Source organism: Rhizophagus irregularis, chromosome 15, assembly GCF_026210795.1.
Source record: "Rhizophagus irregularis chromosome 15, complete sequence".
NCBI classification, from domain to species: domain Eukaryota; kingdom Fungi; phylum Glomeromycota; class Glomeromycetes; order Glomerales; family Glomeraceae; genus Rhizophagus; species Rhizophagus irregularis.
The window spans coordinates 1,615,246-1,634,996 of record NC_089443.1 but is presented as its reverse complement, the minus strand read 5'-3'; the positions used below and the strand labels follow the sequence as shown (position 1 = coordinate 1,634,996).

Genomic DNA, 19,751 nt, shown 5'->3' with positions numbered 1-19,751 from the left:
TAATATGGTAACAAAAAATATGTATTAAATTATATTTATAATATTAGAATGATATAAATAATAAATTATTTTTAGAATAATGTAGCTATTTATATTAATGATTTGTTGTTTGAGTGTAAAGTGAAATTCGGATTAATTAGGAATTGTGAAAAATAATTATCAATAAAATTGATTAATTTTTAGAAGTATTTTTGAAAAAACTTTAATATTATGAAAATACTACAAATATTTTTATAAATTTTATAATTATTTCTTATTATTTTATATTACGTCAATTTTAAACTTATAATTAACTTAGGAAAAATATTTGAACAATTAAATGTATTGGAAATCAGTTCATTTCATTTACTATTATTCTTTTGATACTCATTTTATTCGATAAATTATTAATTTAACTAAACCATTTGAATTAAAATTTTTATTCAAAAATCTGGTGATAATTTAGAGAATTTCGGATATGGATTTGGTTATAATAGTCTATTATTAAATCAACAATTTCTTTAATTAATTAATTATAAAATATTGTAAAAATATCAATTTTTTTTTGATTTTATGAATTTGGAAACCAACCTATTTATCCAGCGTTCAATTTAATTGAAAATCTTAGTCATCTTTCTACATGTTATTGATTTTTTTAAAAAAAATTGAAAGAAAAAAAAATTAAAAATAAATTTGGGGGAAAGAAAAAGGATAAAGAAAGAATCGGTTCAAAAAAGGGAAATTTCCGAAAAAAAAAGGAATCTGAAAAAAAAATAAGTACCGAAAAAAATTCTGAAAAAAAAGGAAAATAATTCGAGAAAAAATATTTTTTAGTTTGGGAAAAAAAATTAAACCTAAACGGGAAAAGAATGAGAAAAAACAAATTTTTCGATTTGAAAAAAAATTAATAATCAAAAAAAAAATCCGATTAAGGTAAAATTTCATTAACTGAAATTGTATTAGTTACACGGATAAATAGAAGTTACACAATTCAAATTATTTATGCAGAGACTAATCCAAACGTCAGACAAATATTTTTAGTTATATAGTTTTTTTAGTTATAAAGATTTATAAAATTTATTATAGATTTAATAAACAATCTCACTAGTCTTGATCCAAACCAAAAAAAAAGAATAAACTATATTTTTTGGGTTAAAAAAAAATTCCAAAAATTTTGATAAATTCCGATTAAAAAAAATCCCCTAAAAAAATCCAATAAAAATAAAACAAAAAAAAAAGAATAAGAAAAAATTTTGGTTAAGTTAATCAAAAGAAACAATAATGATAAAAAGAGGGATAAAAGAAATTAATAAAAAAAAGACTAGTAAAAAGGTAGTTTCAGTTATTACGGTAAAAACAAATATAAAAAAAAATTATTATTATAGAAATGGGGTAACTGGAAATGTATTAGTTTAAAGATTGGTTATCGTAGTCAGTTAATTTTTTTATGATAAATACGAAATAGATCGAACGCAAGAATATCACACTTTTCAATGTTACACAATTCGAATTATTTATACAGGGTAATCTAAATATGAAAATTTTTTAATTAGATAGATAGACGTATAATTAGAGTTGACCAGCCAACATAAAAATTGCAAGATTATGCTATAAAATAGAATAGAATACTGATATTTAATAAAATTCTAAAGTTCATTTTATATAAATTATAATTCTTACTCGTAATTCTTCGCTTGTTAAAGTAGGATTTTCTGGGTCATTACAGGCTTGTATCATATGCTCTAATAAGTCAGCAGAATTATTATTTATCTTTTCATCTAACTCTCCTAATTTCATTGATTGACGTTTTTTTTCGACACGTCCATCATATAAATTACCCTGTAAAAAATCTGATCCGTGTTTTATCTTTCCATGTTTTTTCCGTGAATGTATCATTTTAATGGAATTTATAGCCTTAAATCATGGAAATTTTCATCTCGCTAACACGGATATCCGTGAATGTATCATTTTCACGGAATTTTTACGGAAGACACGGAGAAATAATGGAAATATTCGGATAAAAATTTTTTATAGGGTTATTAAGTTTTGTCATCTTCTTAAGTGCTTCAGGACGCGGAAGATATGAAAGGAATGGGATAACGAAATATAATGGATTTCCCAATTCTTTTAATACTTCATTATACTAAGTAGTTACATTTTTTGGACCTTCAAGATTCTAATTTCAACATTAATAAATAAAAATTAGCTTTATTTTAAAAAATGCACTTTTAAATGAATAATTATTTATAAATATAAAATTGATTATCATACGTTAAAATCAAACCAAAAGCAGCTCTACCAAGTACATCTAAAGTCAAACTATGCATGAAATTTTTGATCTCTATAGTAGGTTCACAACTTTTTCCATGACATCTAACAGTTTCATAAGAGATTCAACAAATACATGTACTGGTAAACTTTGAAAAGAAGGATTTGTAATACGACTAGACATTATAAAGAAATTTAATTATATATACAACAAATTATATTTACAATATTACTTAAATACGCAATTAATTATACCGGTGGCGTCTCTAAACCTCACTATACAATCAAATAACAATGATTAGCTCGGATAATTCTGATCACAAGATTAGATTAACATACTCGAAAAGTATACTCACATCACCGTTGGACATTACTACATTTGTACCATAATATTGAGCAATTAAAGATCCAGGGAATGATTCTTCGAGAGGAATATTCCTAGCCTTCGGCTAAAGAACGGAACTATCATAAAATTTGATGGCGTACAAATACAAACTCTTACAAAAATGAATGAATAATTCGAGTTTTCTACATGGTATGATTTTCACAAATGAAATAATGTGAAATCTGACGCGCGCACAATGTAGTCTCTTTTAAAATAATTTTTTTTATTCTTTTCCCTTGGTTTTTTTTTGCATAATAAGATATAATTTTACAAGGTATCATGAGTTTCAGTTTCGCAATAATGTTTATTGCCAATTACATGTGAAATGTTAGATTTAGTCCATATCCTTGTAAAAAAAGTCGATCCGTTTTTTATATTCCATCTTTTTTCCGTAAAGGTCATATTTCCGGAATTAATAACTTTATATCACGGGTTATTTACATTTTTCGTGAATGGATCCGTGAAAAGCTCATTTTTACGGAGTTTTTTTTAGAAATAACGGATAAATTTTTTATAGGGTTATTTTTAATATCTTAGACGAATCGGCACTTAATCTTACAACTTTTCAAAGTTTGATTCAACACATATTTAGTTTATTAGTGCAGAGAGAAAAAGGTTAGAAAGGTATGGCAATCTAAAAAGCGTAAATACGGCTGTGGATAAATCAACTTCAACATTTAAATGCAGATTTGTCACTTTTGTCACTACCGATAGTGTTTGCAATAATGTGATTTAAATGAAGTTGAGAAAAGTCCTTTAAATTGTCCTCGCAAATTTGACACTTTCTAATTCCATTTGATCGCACAAACTTTTTGACACTACAGTACCAAATAATTATTGGATAAATAATATAATCAGTATTTTTAATATTTATGTACATTAAATTTTTATGGATAAAAGAAGTAAATAAAGAGCTTAAATTTGAACTTGGTAGTATATGATTTGTTTTTATTTATGCAATTATTTCAAATGTATGTATAATTATTAATTAATATAAAATAAATAATCAAAATACAGTTACAAATAATACAAAATAAGTCTAATATTATTTCTAAAGTTACGAATATTTATTCTGTTCTTCTTTTAAAGATTAAAGGTACTGGATGTGGACCTGAAGTTCCGCTAACTTCAGGTTCAATTTGTAATTTATCTTTATGAATACTATCTGCTGGTAAAGATACTTCATATTTTCTTACTGTAATGGCATATAAAAATTAGTTTAATAAAATTTTTACTAAAATAAATAAAATAATAAAATTGTAAGATCAAAAAAATAACTTACATAAAGCACATAATATTATCCTTTGTTCAATAAGCGAGAAATTAATTCCTAAACATCTATTTATAGAATAAAATATTTTTTTTAGGTAAATTTCGAAATTTCATATATTTACAGTCAGCTCTCGATATAACGAACCCTCCAGTTTTAATCTCAAACTCGCTACATGATTATAGCTTAGAATTTAAAGAATTTAATTGGCTGATTCGTTATAACAAGAAGATATTGACGTATTTGATTGGTTAAATGTCACGTGCTGGAAAATTTCATATATAATTATCAACTTACAATCTATTACCGCCACCAAAACCTAACCAAGAATAATGGTCATGTTTTTCATTCTCGAATCTTTCGGGAATAAATTTTTCAGGATCTTTCCAATTTCTTGATGAATGATGAATTCCATAAATGGATAATTCAATGGGTGTTTTTGCTGGAATTACATGATTACGGAATTTAATTTCTTGTGAATTAAATCTTTGAGGTAATTGTGCGACCTATATTTAAAATTTTAAAAGATAATTAATAAATGAAATTAAATTAAATGTTAAAAAAGTCATTTAATACATACTGGAGGATATAATCTCAAGTTTTCATTTATAACCATGTTCATATATTTTAATTCTTTTTGTTGCTCTACACTTGGTATTAAATTATCACCAAGAACACGTAATATTTCATCACGAACTTTTTTTTGCGTGTCCTTATTTTAATGAGAAAGTAAAGGTAATTAACTTAATTATATAGTAAAAAGAAAGAACATTTGCATGAAATTCTTAATTAATACCTTGTGAATGGCTAGAAGATATAGAATAGTTGTTAAAGCATTCGCGGCTAATTACATTATTGGGAGAATAAAGATTTTTATATTAATAAAACTGCAATAAAAATAAATAAAACAACGTATAATTAAAGTTCTTACTAGTATCATGACCAGCTAACATAAACATTGCAAGATCATGCTACAAATACAAAAAAATATTGATATTTAATAAAATTCCAAAGTTAGAAAAAAATCATATTTAAATAAATCATAATTCTTACTCGTAATTCTTCATTTGTCAAAGTTGGATTATCCGGGTCATTGCAAGCATATACCATATGCTCTAACAAGTCAGCAGATTTATTATTTATTTTCTTTTCTATTTCTCCCATTTTCATTGCTTTATGTTTGCTTTCAACAATTTCATCATATAAACTATTAAGTTTTTCTATCTTCCTAAGTGCTTCGAAACGTGGAAGATAATCAAGGAATGAAAAGACAAAATATAATGGTTTGCTCAATTCTGCCATCACTTCATTATAAGTAGTGACATATACGTTATTTGGATCTTCGAGATTCTAGTTTTAATTACCAATAAATGTAATTATAAATTGATAGCAAAACATAAGTGTACCCTTAAGTAAATATATATATATATTCTTACGTTAAAGTCAAAGCCAAAAGCAGCTTTTCCAAGAACATCCAAGGCCAATCTATCAAATTTTGCTCTTAATTAGCAACTTAAGAAATATAAGTTTACAATATATCTTTCCTTACCTATGCATAAGACTTTTAACTTCTATTGGTTCATTGTCAATCTTTTCCATGACATTTAACAATTTCGTGGTAGATTCAACAAATACATGTACCGGTAAATTTCGAAAAGAAGGATTTGCAATACGACTAAAAGATAAAGGAAATTAATTATTTATACATCATGAATTCTATCCTTAATAATTAATGCAATTAGTATATACCGATGGCGTTTCCAAACCTACATAATAATTAATCTATCATTAGCTTCAGGAAAATAAATCATGTGATTATTAAAAACCATACTCACGTCTCCGTTTGAGAGTACTACATTAGTACCATAATATTTAGTTATTAAAGACGTGGGAAATGACTCTTCGAGTAAGGCTTTAGGATACAAATCTAAAAATTATAAAGTTAAAATCTAGCCAATAAAAGAACTACAGTAAGTAATATCTTTAATAAAATTCCTTACCTGTTTTTGTCATTATGTCTTTTACTAGCCCCAAATCCGTTACCGTAATAGTCCATTGTCCATTGAACCAAAGCTATTTAAAAAAATTTATTTTTTAAGAAATTTTTAATGAAAATGAATATTTCTAAGGTATTATTACCTTCCCAATTCCTTCTTTCTCTAAAACATCACGCGTATTTTCCCAACGCTTATCTGGCCCAACTTTAGTAAATATTTCAATAAGAAGATCTAGGAAGCTCAATGTCGGTATATTTTTAAGTCCTTCAGGTACTCTTGTTTTTTGATAAATCTTATAAGCTATAAAGGATAAAACTAAAATAACTACAATGTAATTCATTTTGTTAATTGATTGCAAGAAAAAGGAATATATATTTAAAATAGAAGGAAATAAGTTCGAAATATTTTTAACTGAGAGTTAACATTTTATTTTGGAGGCTTTATATATACTTCGACTGATAATCAAAATTACCGGACGTAACTTAACCGGCCCGTCGGTTAACTACCAATTTAACGGATAAACTTTCAGCAGTTACAAAATAAAACTTAATATTACAAGGAACCAATTGTACAAAATATTATATGAAGTTTCAAAATTATATTTAGATAATAAGTTGATAACCGATATTTATGGAAATTCCATTTAAATCGAAAAAAGAATTTTGGACAATTACAGCCTGATAAATCGAAAAAAACAGATTTATGATTATAAATTGTAAATAAACATTTAGGTGATTCACATAAATATTTAGAGATTACCTGCTCCTGAAGTATATTATTATGACTCTGCATAACTTTATGAGGCAAACAAATAATGTTCATTCAACTAATTTTAATTTAATACTATACATTTATTAAAAATTGCCACGTCTTCGTGATAATAATTACTCCCTTATATACCCACTAAACAAATTTCTATTTTTGATTTTATATTCCCGACATCCCGACATCCAATGACGTACGTGAAAATCTATTTTATTGAATTACGTGATATGTACTAGTCATAGTAGCAGATTGGTCGTGCAAGAATATTATTGGTCGTTCATATAACGAAGATCTAACTATGAAACAAGGCATATGTTTATACTTCTTATGCTTCTTTAGCGACATTATATAAATAGATTCTTAAAACTATACCGTACAGTCGTGCGACAATTTTTATAATCATAAATGTATGTCATATTACCACTGGATATAATCACAAATAATATATCGCTGCATCATAACAACCTTTTGATCAACTATTTTGGCTTAGCTAGACACAAATAAAAAGTAAAGGTGAATAAAAACGAATGAATAAAAAAAATCATATGACTATTCCTTCGTTTGTAGACCTTGGCAGGCAAATTTGCCTGCAAGCAAAATTATGAGCCAAGGAAAATCATTGCTCATCAAGACGAATCCAATGGTGGTTATGCCAAGGAAAATCATTGCTCAACAAGACCGAATCCAATGGTGGTGGTAGATCAGTTGCAAATTAGGCAGATCGCAATAATTATATGCTTTATATTTTTTCAATTTGTGGCAGATTTATCACACCTAGAGATACGTGTTTACTATCATTAGATTCGTCTTAATGAAACGATTCCAATGAGCTGTATTCCATGTTTCTATGACTAGAAATCTTGCTTGAAAATTTTACAGACAAATAAGATTCAAATAAGCAGGCAAATAAATTTCTAAGCAAAATTATGAGCCATTCGGTGATCATAGAAGGATTATATACAGTTCATTGGAATTGTCTCATCAAGACGAATCTAATGGTGGTAACCACGTATCTCTAGGTGCGATAAATCTGTCACAAATTGAAAAAATATAAAGCATATAATTATTGCGATCTGCCCAATTTGCAACTGATCTTTGGATTCGGTCTTGATGAGCAATGATTTTCCTTGGCTCATAACCACCATCGTCTTGATGAGCAATGAATTTCCTTGGCTCATAACCATTATTGGATTCGTCTTAATGAGCAATGATTTTCCTTGGCTCATAATTTTGCTTGCAGGCAAATTTGCCTGCCAAGATTTACATACGAAGGGATAGTATTGAGCACGATGGAACTGGAAAATGATTTTTTTAAAAAAATAAATTTACTTAATCGGTTCTTCTTTTAAATATTAAAGGTATTGGATGTAGACCCATAGTTCCACTACCATCACTTACAATTCTTAATTTATCTTTATGAATACTACTATCTGCTGGTAAAGATACTTCATATTTTCTTACTATATTAAATATAAAAACTAACTTTAGTAAATAATATAAATATTAAAACTAAGTAACTTATAAAGCGCACAGAGTTATTCCTTGTTCAATAAACATCTAATTTATCAAAAATAAATTTAATTTAATATTAATAGAATTTAATTTTTTCTTCACATAAAATAAACTTAACTTACAATCTATTACCGCCACCAAAACTTAACCAAGCATAATGATCATGTTTTTCATTCTCAAATCTTTCAGGAATAAATTTTTCGGGATCTTCCCAATTCTTTGATGAATGATGGACTCCATAAACGAATAATACTATAGACGTTTTAGCTGGAATTACATGATTTCGGAATTTAATTTCTTGTGAATTAAATCTTCGAGGTAATTATGGAATCTAATAATATATTATAGATTTTAAAGAAGACTGTTAATAAATAAATTTAAAATTAAATGTTAGAAAGTCCCTCTAAACGCATACCGGAGGATATAATCTCAGATTTTCATTTATAACCATGTTTATATATTTTAATTCTTTTTGTCGTTCCACACTTAGCATCAAATTATCACCAAGAACACGTAATATTTCATTTTTTTGCACATCCTTATTAATAAAAAAATTAAACAAAGATAATTATATATTGCACGAAACTTTGAAATTTTTAAACTCAATACCTTGTGAACGGCTAAAAGATATAAAATAGTTGTTAAAGCATTCGCGGCTAATTTCATTAATGGAATAACAAAAATTGTTTGCATTACAGCTATTTGCAAAAATAATGGACCACCCAATTCATTTTTGCTCCGAAGGTTCATACGCAGTCATGCACAAAGAGCATAATTGATCGGCATAATTCTGGCCAAATTATGAATTTGACCAGAATTATAATTTCCATTTTAGAAATTTTTGTTACACAGGTTCTAAAAAGGAAATTTTCATTTTTTGGAAAAAAATTGTGGAACGCTATCACCAAAAAAGGATATGATCGGCATAGCATTTTATAATTCTGGCCAAAATTATAATTTGGCCGGAATTACTGGCGTATGATTGCGTATGACTGCGTATGAATTAGGTGATCCGTTATTTTGCAAATACTGTAATAAATATAATAATGATAAACAAAACGTAATGTATAATTAAAATTCTTCTTACTAGTATCATGACCAGCCAACATAAAAATTGCAAGATTATGCTATAAAATAACTGATATTAGTAATTCTAAAGTTATTTTATATAAATTATAATTCTTACTCGTAATTCTTCGCTTGTTAAAGTAGGATTTCTGGGTCATTACAGGCTTGTATCATATGCTCTAATAAGTCAGCAGAATTATTATTAATTTTTTTTTCTATTTCTTCCGTTTTCTGATTTACGTTTGCTTTCAACGATTTCATCGTATAAATTATTACTTTCTTAAGTGTTTCAGTACTCTGAAAATAATCAAGGAATGAAAAAAGAAGATAAAGTGGGTTGTTTATTTCTTCCATCACTTCATTATAAGTAGTGACATACATTATTTGGATCTTCAATATTCTTGATTACTAGGGATGTTAACGGACCGGTCCGGTCCGTCTTGGTCCGGTTTTGGACCGAGGACGGGACCGATCGGTCCCATAAAAAAAATTTTGGCGTTAGTTTGTTACAATACTTCGCATAATTTTTACCGGAATTAACAAAATTTCCTTTTTGGAAACTTATGTAACCTCGTGCAACAAACTTCAATTTTCGCGAAAATAAAAATTTCCTTTTTTGGAATTGTATAAACGTTACACTGCCATAATTCGGGCCGACTATAGGACGACTGACGGTCCTATCGGTCCGGTCAATCCGGACCGGACCGTTAACATCCCTAATTACAACCATCAATAATATCAATTAATACAAGTTTAACGTTAGTACTTTTATATCTATATATATAGAAAAATTGATTCATACATTAAAATCAAAACCAAAGTCAGCTCTTCCAAGAACATCTAAAGCCATCCTATGTATGAGATTTTCAATTTCAATAGGTTTATTGTCAACTTTTTCCATGACATTCAATAATTTCGATTCAATAAAAACGTGTTCTGGCAAATTTCGAAAAGAAGGTTTGATTGCAAATTGCAATACGACTAAATTATAAAAGAAATTAATTATTTATGTAATACTACATGTAAATAAATAATGCACATACCGATGACGTTCCAATCCTATATAAGTTTAAATATCAACGATTAGCTTCGATTACAAGGTTAAAACATTTGTACTATATTTTACTCACGTCTCCATTAGACAATACTAAGTTTACACGGCCATAATATTGAGTTATTAAAGATTTTGGAAACAATTCTTTGAGTAAAGCTTTAGGATACAAATCTAATTCATAAAATATTTTACGTTAAAATTATGATAAAATTAAATAAATAAATTTTAAAATATTGTAACCTGTTTTCATAATTATATCTTTTGCCAATTCCAAATCGGTTACCACGAGAATCCGTTATCCGTTAAACCAAGACTATTAAAAATTTTTCAGATTCTGTTTTAATGATAGGATGAATAACCATAATATTACTAACCTTTGCGATTCCTTCTTTCTCCAAAGTCTCACGTGAGGTTTCCCAACGCTGATCTGATCCAGCATTAGCTAATATTGTACTAAGTAAATTTAAAAAACTTAATGTCGGTACATTTTAAGTCCTTTAGGTACTTTTGTTAATTGATATACAGTATTTTAAAGGTCATAAAAGATATCACAGCTAAAATGGCTATAAGGGCATTCATTTTGTTAAGGATTTTTAAAAAAAAGAATTTTTTTTGAAAAAATAAATAAATAATTTAAAGTACAAAACCTATATAACTTTAATTTGTTGCAGCAGATTATCCTTTCATTTTTAAATGGATTGATAGCGGAAATATTTTGCCAGTACTAGAAAAGCGCTACACAAAATTCAAGAATGAAAGTTTAATTCATTTTAGTTAGGATTATCTAATAAAGAAGTTTTATTTTAGAACAGAAAAATAATTTCGTATATTGGTTACATGGCAAATTCTGCAATTCTAAATGGCATAATAATAGAGGAAATAAGTAATAATAATTATAAACCTTATAAAAAATTTAAAAGTTTGAAAACAATAATAAGAATCATTGATCGGAGACCGAAGTATGTCGCCATTTCTAAGGAGTTTTATTATTCAAAAATTGACACTGGAGGATTCGGAAAAGATTATTGTAAAAATTATATATGTATATTATTTTTAATTTAGATCAAGTTTCAACATGATATACAAACTTGTAACAATATTATTGAATTATAAAATACTCAGTGCACAATATTTTTATTTGATTTCACAAAAAGAAAATATGATTATTTCTTTTATTCTCTATTAGAAAATCAAATTATTTAAGCAAAAAAATTATTTAAATGCGATAATTCTGATCTTAATATTATTTGAAAGAAAACTTCAATATTCTTACTTGGACAATAATTTCGATAGATTATGCCGTATCCTATTACATAATGAAGGCATAAAAACGTGTAATTTTTTTAATAGCACTCTGGTAGTTTATTAGTCCATTAAAATGATAAGATAAACAATTGGCTTTAGAAATTTTGCAAGGTCGTTGAGAAAAGCCCGTTTTTAATACACCACACCAATTATAGAAGTTTATATATACAATTATACTGACATGTAGTTCCTTTGATAAAATAAACCTTTAATCTTATAATTTTACAATATATTATTTATATTTTTTAGAATGTTAAGAAAATGAACGAGATCGTGCGTCCGATCATTAGTAAAAATTAAAAGCAATTGACTAATCTTCAACGTTATCGGATAGTAATAATTTGTATCATCAAATATTGAAAGGAGCTTAAATAATTTATTATTGAAAGGATAACATTTAATAATTAGGAACTTTCTCAAGCTATTCAAAATTTTGATAATATGGATATAAAGAAATAGTATTTATCATTGATGAAAACATTCCATCTAAAAAAAAATTAAAATAGTTAACTATATGACGAAGAATTTGACTCGTTTATTAATGCATCAGAGAAAGTAACATATTAGCACAATATTATGTTGGGTCTTGTTAATAAACTTGGTCATAGAACTGAAAAGCCTGCTTTTTTAAAGTTATAAGAATTTGGCATCAGTGAGATTATCAAAATTGATTTATTTTATGATAAAGCGATTGAATTATATCAACAGGAGACGAATTCAGTGAAGAATAATATTAATCATAAATGGATTATTGTGAATCTTACTGAGATTTATTATTAAGTGGTAATTCCTATTTCTAAATTCATTTTCAATTTTGAAATTAGAGATTTTTATATGAAGTAATACTTTTATCAAAATTAATTTTCTATAAAGATAGTATTGGATTAATTTTATACAAAGTGGAATTAAAATCACAGTTCTCACGAGATTTAGTATTTCTTGCATTCTTATTAGCTTCATTACTAGTTTGTTGTGTCTAATCTTTAATGTTAGGTACTAGCTTTCACATAAATGGTTCTGACTGGGACATTCCGGGACATTGTCAAGTTATTCCTCCCGTCCAGCTGTCCAGCTGTCCGGTGTCCGGTGTCCGTAATAATTAAGTCCGAAAAATAATTAGTATTAATATCTTTATTAATATGTTTTATATATAAAAAACAAATAAATAAAATACGTTTTCCAGCTTTTTCTTTTGTCAACTTTACTCATTTTTAAAAAATAATAAATTACTAAAAATATGTCATAGAAGACTTAATCTAAGTCGTGATGAGCAAAGAAAGTAAATCCAATTTCGCAATCACTAAGACGCATCTTGCATAATTGATCAATGTAAATAAAGTTCCAAGCTGTGTTTAGTCATCGTCGACTCATTTAAATTTGTTGCACTATTTTTAATCAGAGTGTACAGTATGACAATCGGTTACGTTAATGAATATGGTAGTTAATCAATTACGTTGATTTTTTTCAAATTATGCATTATGAGTCATTACTGGACATTATTTTGTATCACGTAAATTATTTTACGCTAAAAGTAATATATATGAATAATGAAATTGACTAAAATATGTGTTTTATGATAAAATAAATATCGATATCGATTACGATTAATTGGTCACGTATTAATTGATTGGTTATATATCACGCGTTTGTAGATCATTTGTTAATGATGAACTCGAATGTTCGATCATAATTAGATGAAATTGTTAACAAGTAACAATTAGTCTTGGATAATCAAATATTTTCATTCACTTTAAGACATCGAATGATTCAGTTTGGCAAGTGATTTAGTTCGGATTGACATATCAATGCGAAAGTATTTAAACTGTGTTTAATCAGCTTTATCAATGAAATAATGTAATTAAATTAATAATACTTTTTTCCCGTCATCTTAATATGATTATGATTCAAGACTAATAATTCGTAAAGATTACTTTGTTGAATTAATTTGAGTCATTCAAATTTTGAAAAAAAATTCCAAAATCAAATTATATTTAAAGTAATGACACCTATTAATGGAGCTAATAAAAAAAATCAGATTCTAATAAAAAAATTGGTTTCTTAAAAAGCTAAATAATAAGCTTAACCAGATTCTTAAAAGTTAATCATGAGCGCATCTGAGAACACATCTGAGAACTACCCCAAAATGGTGAGTCCTGTGAACAAACTACCTAGTCAATTGGTCAATTTCTAATTTTCGCCAACCTTTCTACCTTTTAGACCTTATTTCTTTTATAAAAAAAATGCGAAGCAATGACTTATCATATCGGATGCTAACTGTGACACCATCATCGCTTCAATCTCATCTGCAAACACATGCAATAGTCTTGATACTTTGTGGGCTCGTCATTTTCTAAAAGAGGCAGAATTATTGTTGGAACAAAAAATTTTCATTTCATTGAAAAGAAGGTACATTTTATTTTTTATTTTGCAAAGTAAGGTAGTAGCTCCTTAGTTGACTGCGTCTCGACTTTGGAGAATTACTGGGTTTGTTCGCTTGGTACCACCAATCTTTCAATTCAGGCGCCCTAAGGGTAACTCCCTAGTTGACTGCATCTCAACTTTGGAGAATTACTGGGTTTGTTCGCTTGGTACCACCAATCTTTCAATTCAGGTACCCTAACTTTGTTGTTGGTAAAAGTCTGCTTATTCTGGAGGAGGAACTGGCTATGTACCTTCTTCTACTACTAAATAAAAAATTTGCGCACTGCTAATAATTCATTTCTTATAACAGGTAAACAGAACGTTCACAACACAAGAAATATTTACAAAAGTTCTGGCAGGAAGCAATTGAGGAATGTGAAAGGGTGAGTGAATACATTATTGAAACTCTTAATTTACTAAGCTAACATATTTGTTATGCTAACATATTTATTACTATAGAATCCCAAAAAAATGAAGCAAAATGAAGATAAAGAAAATGTTTAGCCATCAAAAAAATTCTGAAGTTATATAACCCTTTTTTGTTAGGTTCGTGGGGATGTGCCTGCAGCCGTGCATGCTATTACAATAAAAATTAGAAAGGAAAACACTATTGGTGAGCTAAAAGATCTTATTAGAGAGAAAATTAACACCTCTATCATAGCAAAAGATATTAAACTTTGGAAGATCAAAATTCCAGACAATCATGATGATGAATTAGCAAATTTTCCTCTTCAAAACTCCAATATGCTTCTTGCTACCCGCAAAATTGGGGAATATTGGGAAAAAATGCCACCAAAATGACATATTCATGTTATTATAGTAGTCTTTAAATAATGCAATACAAACTCTCTTCTGAGACACAGCATCAACAGTTTTCTCAATGATCATAATGTTGATGAGTTGTGTTTATACATTGAATCAAAATTAAAGAAATGGATTAAAAGAGGAAATCTTTATGAAGACAGAGAGTTGGTCACAAAAGTGTTGTTCCATGCCTTGCTCTCAGATATCCCAAATTACTTTGTTGATACAGAGGTTCATATAGATGCTTGCCACAATGTATCCCTTTATACCAATCTTTTAATAGTTGAGTTCAAACCAGCTGATAATGCAAAGCAGAATCAGTTTATTTTTAATCAAACTTTTACTAACGAAATCAGGTAGTAATAATAACTGGGAAGTGATGGAACAAAGAGTAAAGAAAGTTGAAGCAATGTCAATAAGTGATGTACGTCAATTGAAATGTGGCAATGCAGAATGATTTGATAAAGGTATGACTATAGAGGATATTTTTAATGATACCCGTAAACAATCCTCAATTATGTACACAACATCAGTAAATTTTTGGGGTGCAGATCCTCAAGATTCCTAAAATCTCGTAATTAGTAAAGATCCCTAAGGAACCTTTCCCACCAGCGAGGATTCCCTATCAAAAGAATTCTATAAAATCCTTAAGGATTCTAAATTTACCATTAAGGAATCCTTAAGGATATTTTTTTTAATATTTATTTATTAATTTTATTTTTTATTTATTATTTAAAATTATTTTTATTTGTATATTTATTTATATATAATTTATTTATTAATTATATTATTACATAGTATTTTCTTTAATTATTAATATTTTTATAATTAGCACAAAAAATTATTTCTTTGGCTTAAATTCTTAATTAGAATAAATACAACTATAAATTCGCATCTTTGTTAATTTATTGCTCATTTCTATAAAAATTTAAAAATGTTAGAATAAAAGAAACTACCATATATATATGCCACCACATTCCTTTAAATACATACCATTAGTACCAAGTGAATAAGTCTGATTTGTTTAGTTGCGAGTTTCCTCTAACTTCTAAAAAAAATAAGATATTTACACTAGGAATATTCGGCCTTAATACAATTCAGCCTATATTCGACTAAAATTAAAAAATTTGACTTCAATTAGTAATGATCTATGATTAGACATATATTCAACCTTGTTGAATTATGTTAATTAAATGTTATGCATTACATGTTACGCATATTAAAAGTTTAAAAAAGGATCATCTTATTGCATTCTTTTTTAAACTTTTTTTAATTTTCTTTCTTTCCCTTCCCTTTCCCTTCGTTCCCCTTTCCCTCCTTTCACTTCCCTTCGTCCCTTTACTTTTCTTATCCTTTTCCCCTTTCCCCTTTTCCTTTGTCCCTCAGTTTTTTTTTCTTTTATAGGTCTAAGACGCCCATTTAGAAGGCCGGACTCCTATTTTGAAGGTATATATATACCTTCAAATTTTATTTTGTTGTTTTTTAACGAAACGGTTTACTAACGTTTTCATTTTTTGCTTTTGTAGATCCAAGACGTGACTGAGATTTGTAAGTATTATTACAAATAGTGGATTTTTTTTAATATTATAGAACGGTTTACCAGCCATTCTTGTTTTTTTATAGGTTTCAAGAGGAAGTGAAAATGAAAGGGGAAGAGAAAACAAGAGGAGAAGCGAAAAATGAAAGGGGAAGTGAAAAAATGAAAGGGGAAGCGAAAAATGAAAGGGAAAGCTAAAATGAAAGGGAAAGCTAAAATGAAAGGGAAAGCTAAAATGAAAGGGAAAGCTAAAATGAAAGGGAAGCTAAAAATGAAAGAGGAAGCTAAAAATGAAAGGAGAAGCTAAAAACGAAAAGGGAAGCTAAAAATGAAAGGGGAAGCTAAAAACGAAAGGAAAGGTTAAAACGAAAGGGATAGGGTAAAACGAAAGGAAAAGGAAAATGGAAAAGAAAGGGAAAATGAAAGGGAAAAATGAAAGGGAAAATGAAAGGGTAAAACGAAAGGGTAAAACGAAAGGGAAAAATGAAAAGGTAAAATAAAAGGGTAAAACGAAAGGGAAAAATGAAAGGGTAAAATGAAAGGAAAAGGGTAAAACGAAAGGAGATTGATTTCTGAAAGAGTATTTTAAGATTCGTAAGTATTATATTACAAATCAAATATTTTTTTTTTGTTTTTTTGTTTTTTTTAATATTATCATTATGAACGGTTTACTAACCGTTCTTTCTTTTTTTAGGTTCGGGTGGGCTTCTAAAGAACGGAAAACCCAAAGATTCGTAAGTACGAATCTTTAATTTTTTTTTGTTATTTTTTTATTATTACGAACAGTTTACTAACCATTCTTGTATTTTTTTTTATAGGTTCAGGAGAGCTTCCAAAGAACGAAAACCCAAAGATTCACGTACGAATCTTATTTTTTTTTATTTTTTTTTTAATATTATGAATGGTTACTAATAGCTGTTCTTTTTCTTTTTTTTTTAGGATTGAGTAGGCTTTCTTGTTCTGAAGAACGGAAAAAACCAAGATTCGTAAGTAAATACGAATCTTGGTCTTATTTTTTTTGATTTTTTTCTAAATATTAATGAACAGTTACTAATAACCATTCTTTTCTTTTTTTTTAGGATTGGATGGGCTTCCATATTCCGAAGAATAGGAAAATTCCAAAGATTCGTAAGAATCTTGGATTTTTTTTTATTGTTTTTAAAAAAAATATTACAAACGGTTACTAATAACCATTCTTTCTTTTTTTTAGGATCAGATGGGCTTCTGACCTTTGGAAAAAGAGAAACCAAGATTCGTAAGTATGAATCTTGGTTTATTTTTTTTTAATTTTTTTTTTAATATTAATGAACGGTTGCTAATAACCGTTCTTTTCATTTTTTTTATAGGTTTAACCGTTCGGGTAAACTTCCGAAGAACGGAAAAAACCAAGTTTCATAACTTGGTTTTTTTTTAGTTTTTTTATTATATGAACGGTTACTAACCGTTCTTTTCATTTTTTTTATAGGTTCTGTGTCTTGGGTGGGCTTCTGAAAAACTGAAGAATCAAGATTCGTAAGTAAGTACGAACCTTGATTCTATTTCTTTTTTTTATAATATTACAAATGGTTTACTAACCATTCTTTCTTTTTTTTTATAGGTTTGGGTGGGCTTCCGAGAATCGGAAAAAGGAGAACTAAGGTTCGTTACGAACCTTGGATTTTTTTTTTAATATTATGAACGGTTTCTAACCGTTTTTTTCTTTTATTTTTATAGGTTCAGTTGGCTTCCAAAGATCGAAGAAACCAAGATTTATAAGTAAGTATGAATCTTGGTTTTTATTATTATTTTTTATTATTATTATTATTATGAACGGTTACTAACCATTTTTATTCTTTTTTTATAGGTTTTGGTGAGCTTCTGAAGAACGAAAAAGAACTAAAATTTGTAAGTATTACGAATCTTAGTAGTTCTTTTTTTTTAAAAAAGAAACGTTATACTGTATTAACATTTCTATTTCTTTATTTTGTAGGAACTCTGGGGCTTTCTTTCTCTCTTCCCCTCTCACCTTCCCTCTCCTCTTTCATTTTTTCCTGCCATTCCTCTATCTCTTACTTTTGTAGGACATTTTCTTGGAATTTTCTTCAGCTTCGGTAGATTTCTTTAGTAGGATGTGTAGATCAGCATCTTGGAATTGGTAAGTTTTTTTTTTATTATTAATTTTGATTTTTTTTTATTGATTTTTTTATCTTATAATTCGTAGAAATCAACAGTTTCGCACTTCCTGAATCGAATTGGTAAGTTTTTCACTTAAAAACTTTTTTTAAAAATTTTTTTTTTATTATTAATTAATTTTTTTATTATCTTTTTTTGTAGTTTCGGCTTCCTTATTCTGGATAATAGGATCGATTAGTAAGTTTCAAAATGGTTCATTTTGAAACTTTTTTTTAAAAGTTTTGTTTTTCCGAATTTTTATTTCAGATTGGACTTGGACTTTATTTTTTTTCTTTAGTTATAGTGAGATGACTTTTAACATTCGTTCTTTTTAAGATGCGATCATGTGATTGTGAAATTGTGTATAATTATTTTATTTATACATTAGATAAATGCTAATATACATGTACTGTATATTTAAGTGTTTTAATAAATTAATAAATTTGAAATTGAAACTAAATTAATGAGACCTTAAAATTTTGTGTCGAATAATCATCTGAACTACGCCTCAATTTGACATCACAATTCGACCTAAATTCAACCTAGTCAAAGTTAGGTCGAATGGTAGTGTAATAATGGTCAAATTTTCTTTCCGAATTTGAGACGATTGGCACCCTAAATGTGCCAAAAATTTGACCTCAATTTGATACAGGTTAGACCATCATTCGACCTATATTCGACCTGGTCAAATTTAGGCCAAATTGTCCTTTTTCGACTAGTGTTAGTAAATTTATAAAAAACAAAAAAATATTAAAATTCATACTCACACTTACAAATCTTCTTTTTCTATTCTTGAAAGTCTACCAAACAAAATAATAAAAAAACAGTTAGTAAACTGTTCTGCTTTATTAAATGTAAAGAAATAACAAAAGATTAAGATTCAATTGTACTAGTATTTACAAAACTTAATTCTTTTTCTGTATATTCTATGATGCATTATTATAATATTATCATTATTATTTTAGAGTGCTATGCATGAATTTGTAGCAGAAAAATGGAATGGAAATACTCCAGAATATTGCAAGATAAGTATAACTAAAAAACGCTATTTGGTTGTTATTATAATTGACATAACAATAATAATTAAGTAACAACAAATTATTTTAGTACAAATCAAATAATCCAGATTTTCCATTATCAATTGGTGATTGGGCTATTTAAATGATGATGCGCCATGCTATTAATCAATAGCATATGTTGATTAAATATAATTTTTAAAGTTTATTGTATAGCTT

The 19,751-nt window shown here is 27.5% G+C and overlaps 4 protein-coding genes across 4 annotated transcripts; 1 reads left to right on the top strand and 3 right to left on the bottom strand.

The window, feature by feature from the left end:
• Positions 1–3,699: 3,699 nt before the first annotated feature.
• OCT59_007083 (uncharacterized protein) lies at positions 3,700–6,239 on the bottom strand (the record flags this gene model as incomplete). Its single annotated transcript, XM_066146307.1, has 14 exons — positions 3,700–3,827; positions 3,915–3,970; positions 4,050–4,073; positions 4,200–4,408; positions 4,483–4,614; positions 4,699–4,745; positions 4,834–4,873; positions 4,956–5,252; positions 5,339–5,387; positions 5,452–5,577; positions 5,652–5,668; positions 5,738–5,829; positions 5,903–5,975; positions 6,042–6,239. 14 exons carry the CDS (start codon positions 6,237–6,239, stop codon positions 3,700–3,702), a joined length of 1,488 nt encoding a protein of 495 aa, XP_065998486.1.
• A 1,754-nt stretch (positions 6,240–7,993) lies between these two features.
• Positions 7,994–8,869, bottom strand: OCT59_007082 (uncharacterized protein; the record flags this gene model as incomplete). The annotated part of the gene is made up of 4 exons (XM_066146298.1): positions 7,994–8,120; positions 8,299–8,393; positions 8,592–8,714; positions 8,786–8,869. The coding sequence occupies 4 exons, from the start codon at positions 8,867–8,869 to the stop codon at positions 7,994–7,996; spliced, it is 429 nt and encodes a 142-aa protein (XP_065998485.1).
• Positions 8,870–10,040: 1,171 nt separating this feature from the next.
• OCT59_007081 (uncharacterized protein) lies at positions 10,041–10,877 on the bottom strand (the record flags this gene model as incomplete). The annotated part of the gene is made up of 5 exons (XM_066146289.1): positions 10,041–10,225; positions 10,288–10,303; positions 10,375–10,469; positions 10,669–10,751; positions 10,822–10,877. 5 exons carry the CDS (start codon positions 10,875–10,877, stop codon positions 10,041–10,043), a joined length of 435 nt encoding a protein of 144 aa, XP_065998484.1.
• Positions 10,878–16,766: 5,889 nt separating this feature from the next.
• On the top strand, positions 16,767–18,740 carry OCT59_007080 (uncharacterized protein; the record flags this gene model as incomplete). Its single annotated transcript, XM_066146283.1, has 14 exons — positions 16,767–16,830; positions 16,945–16,959; positions 17,060–17,099; positions 17,184–17,224; positions 17,305–17,351; positions 17,445–17,493; positions 17,576–17,620; positions 17,712–17,725; positions 17,963–18,003; positions 18,079–18,120; positions 18,209–18,214; positions 18,487–18,499; positions 18,566–18,599; positions 18,679–18,740. The coding sequence occupies 14 exons, from the start codon at positions 16,767–16,769 to the stop codon at positions 18,738–18,740; spliced, it is 513 nt and encodes a 170-aa protein (XP_065998483.1).
• Positions 18,741–19,751: the final 1,011 nt, after the last annotated feature.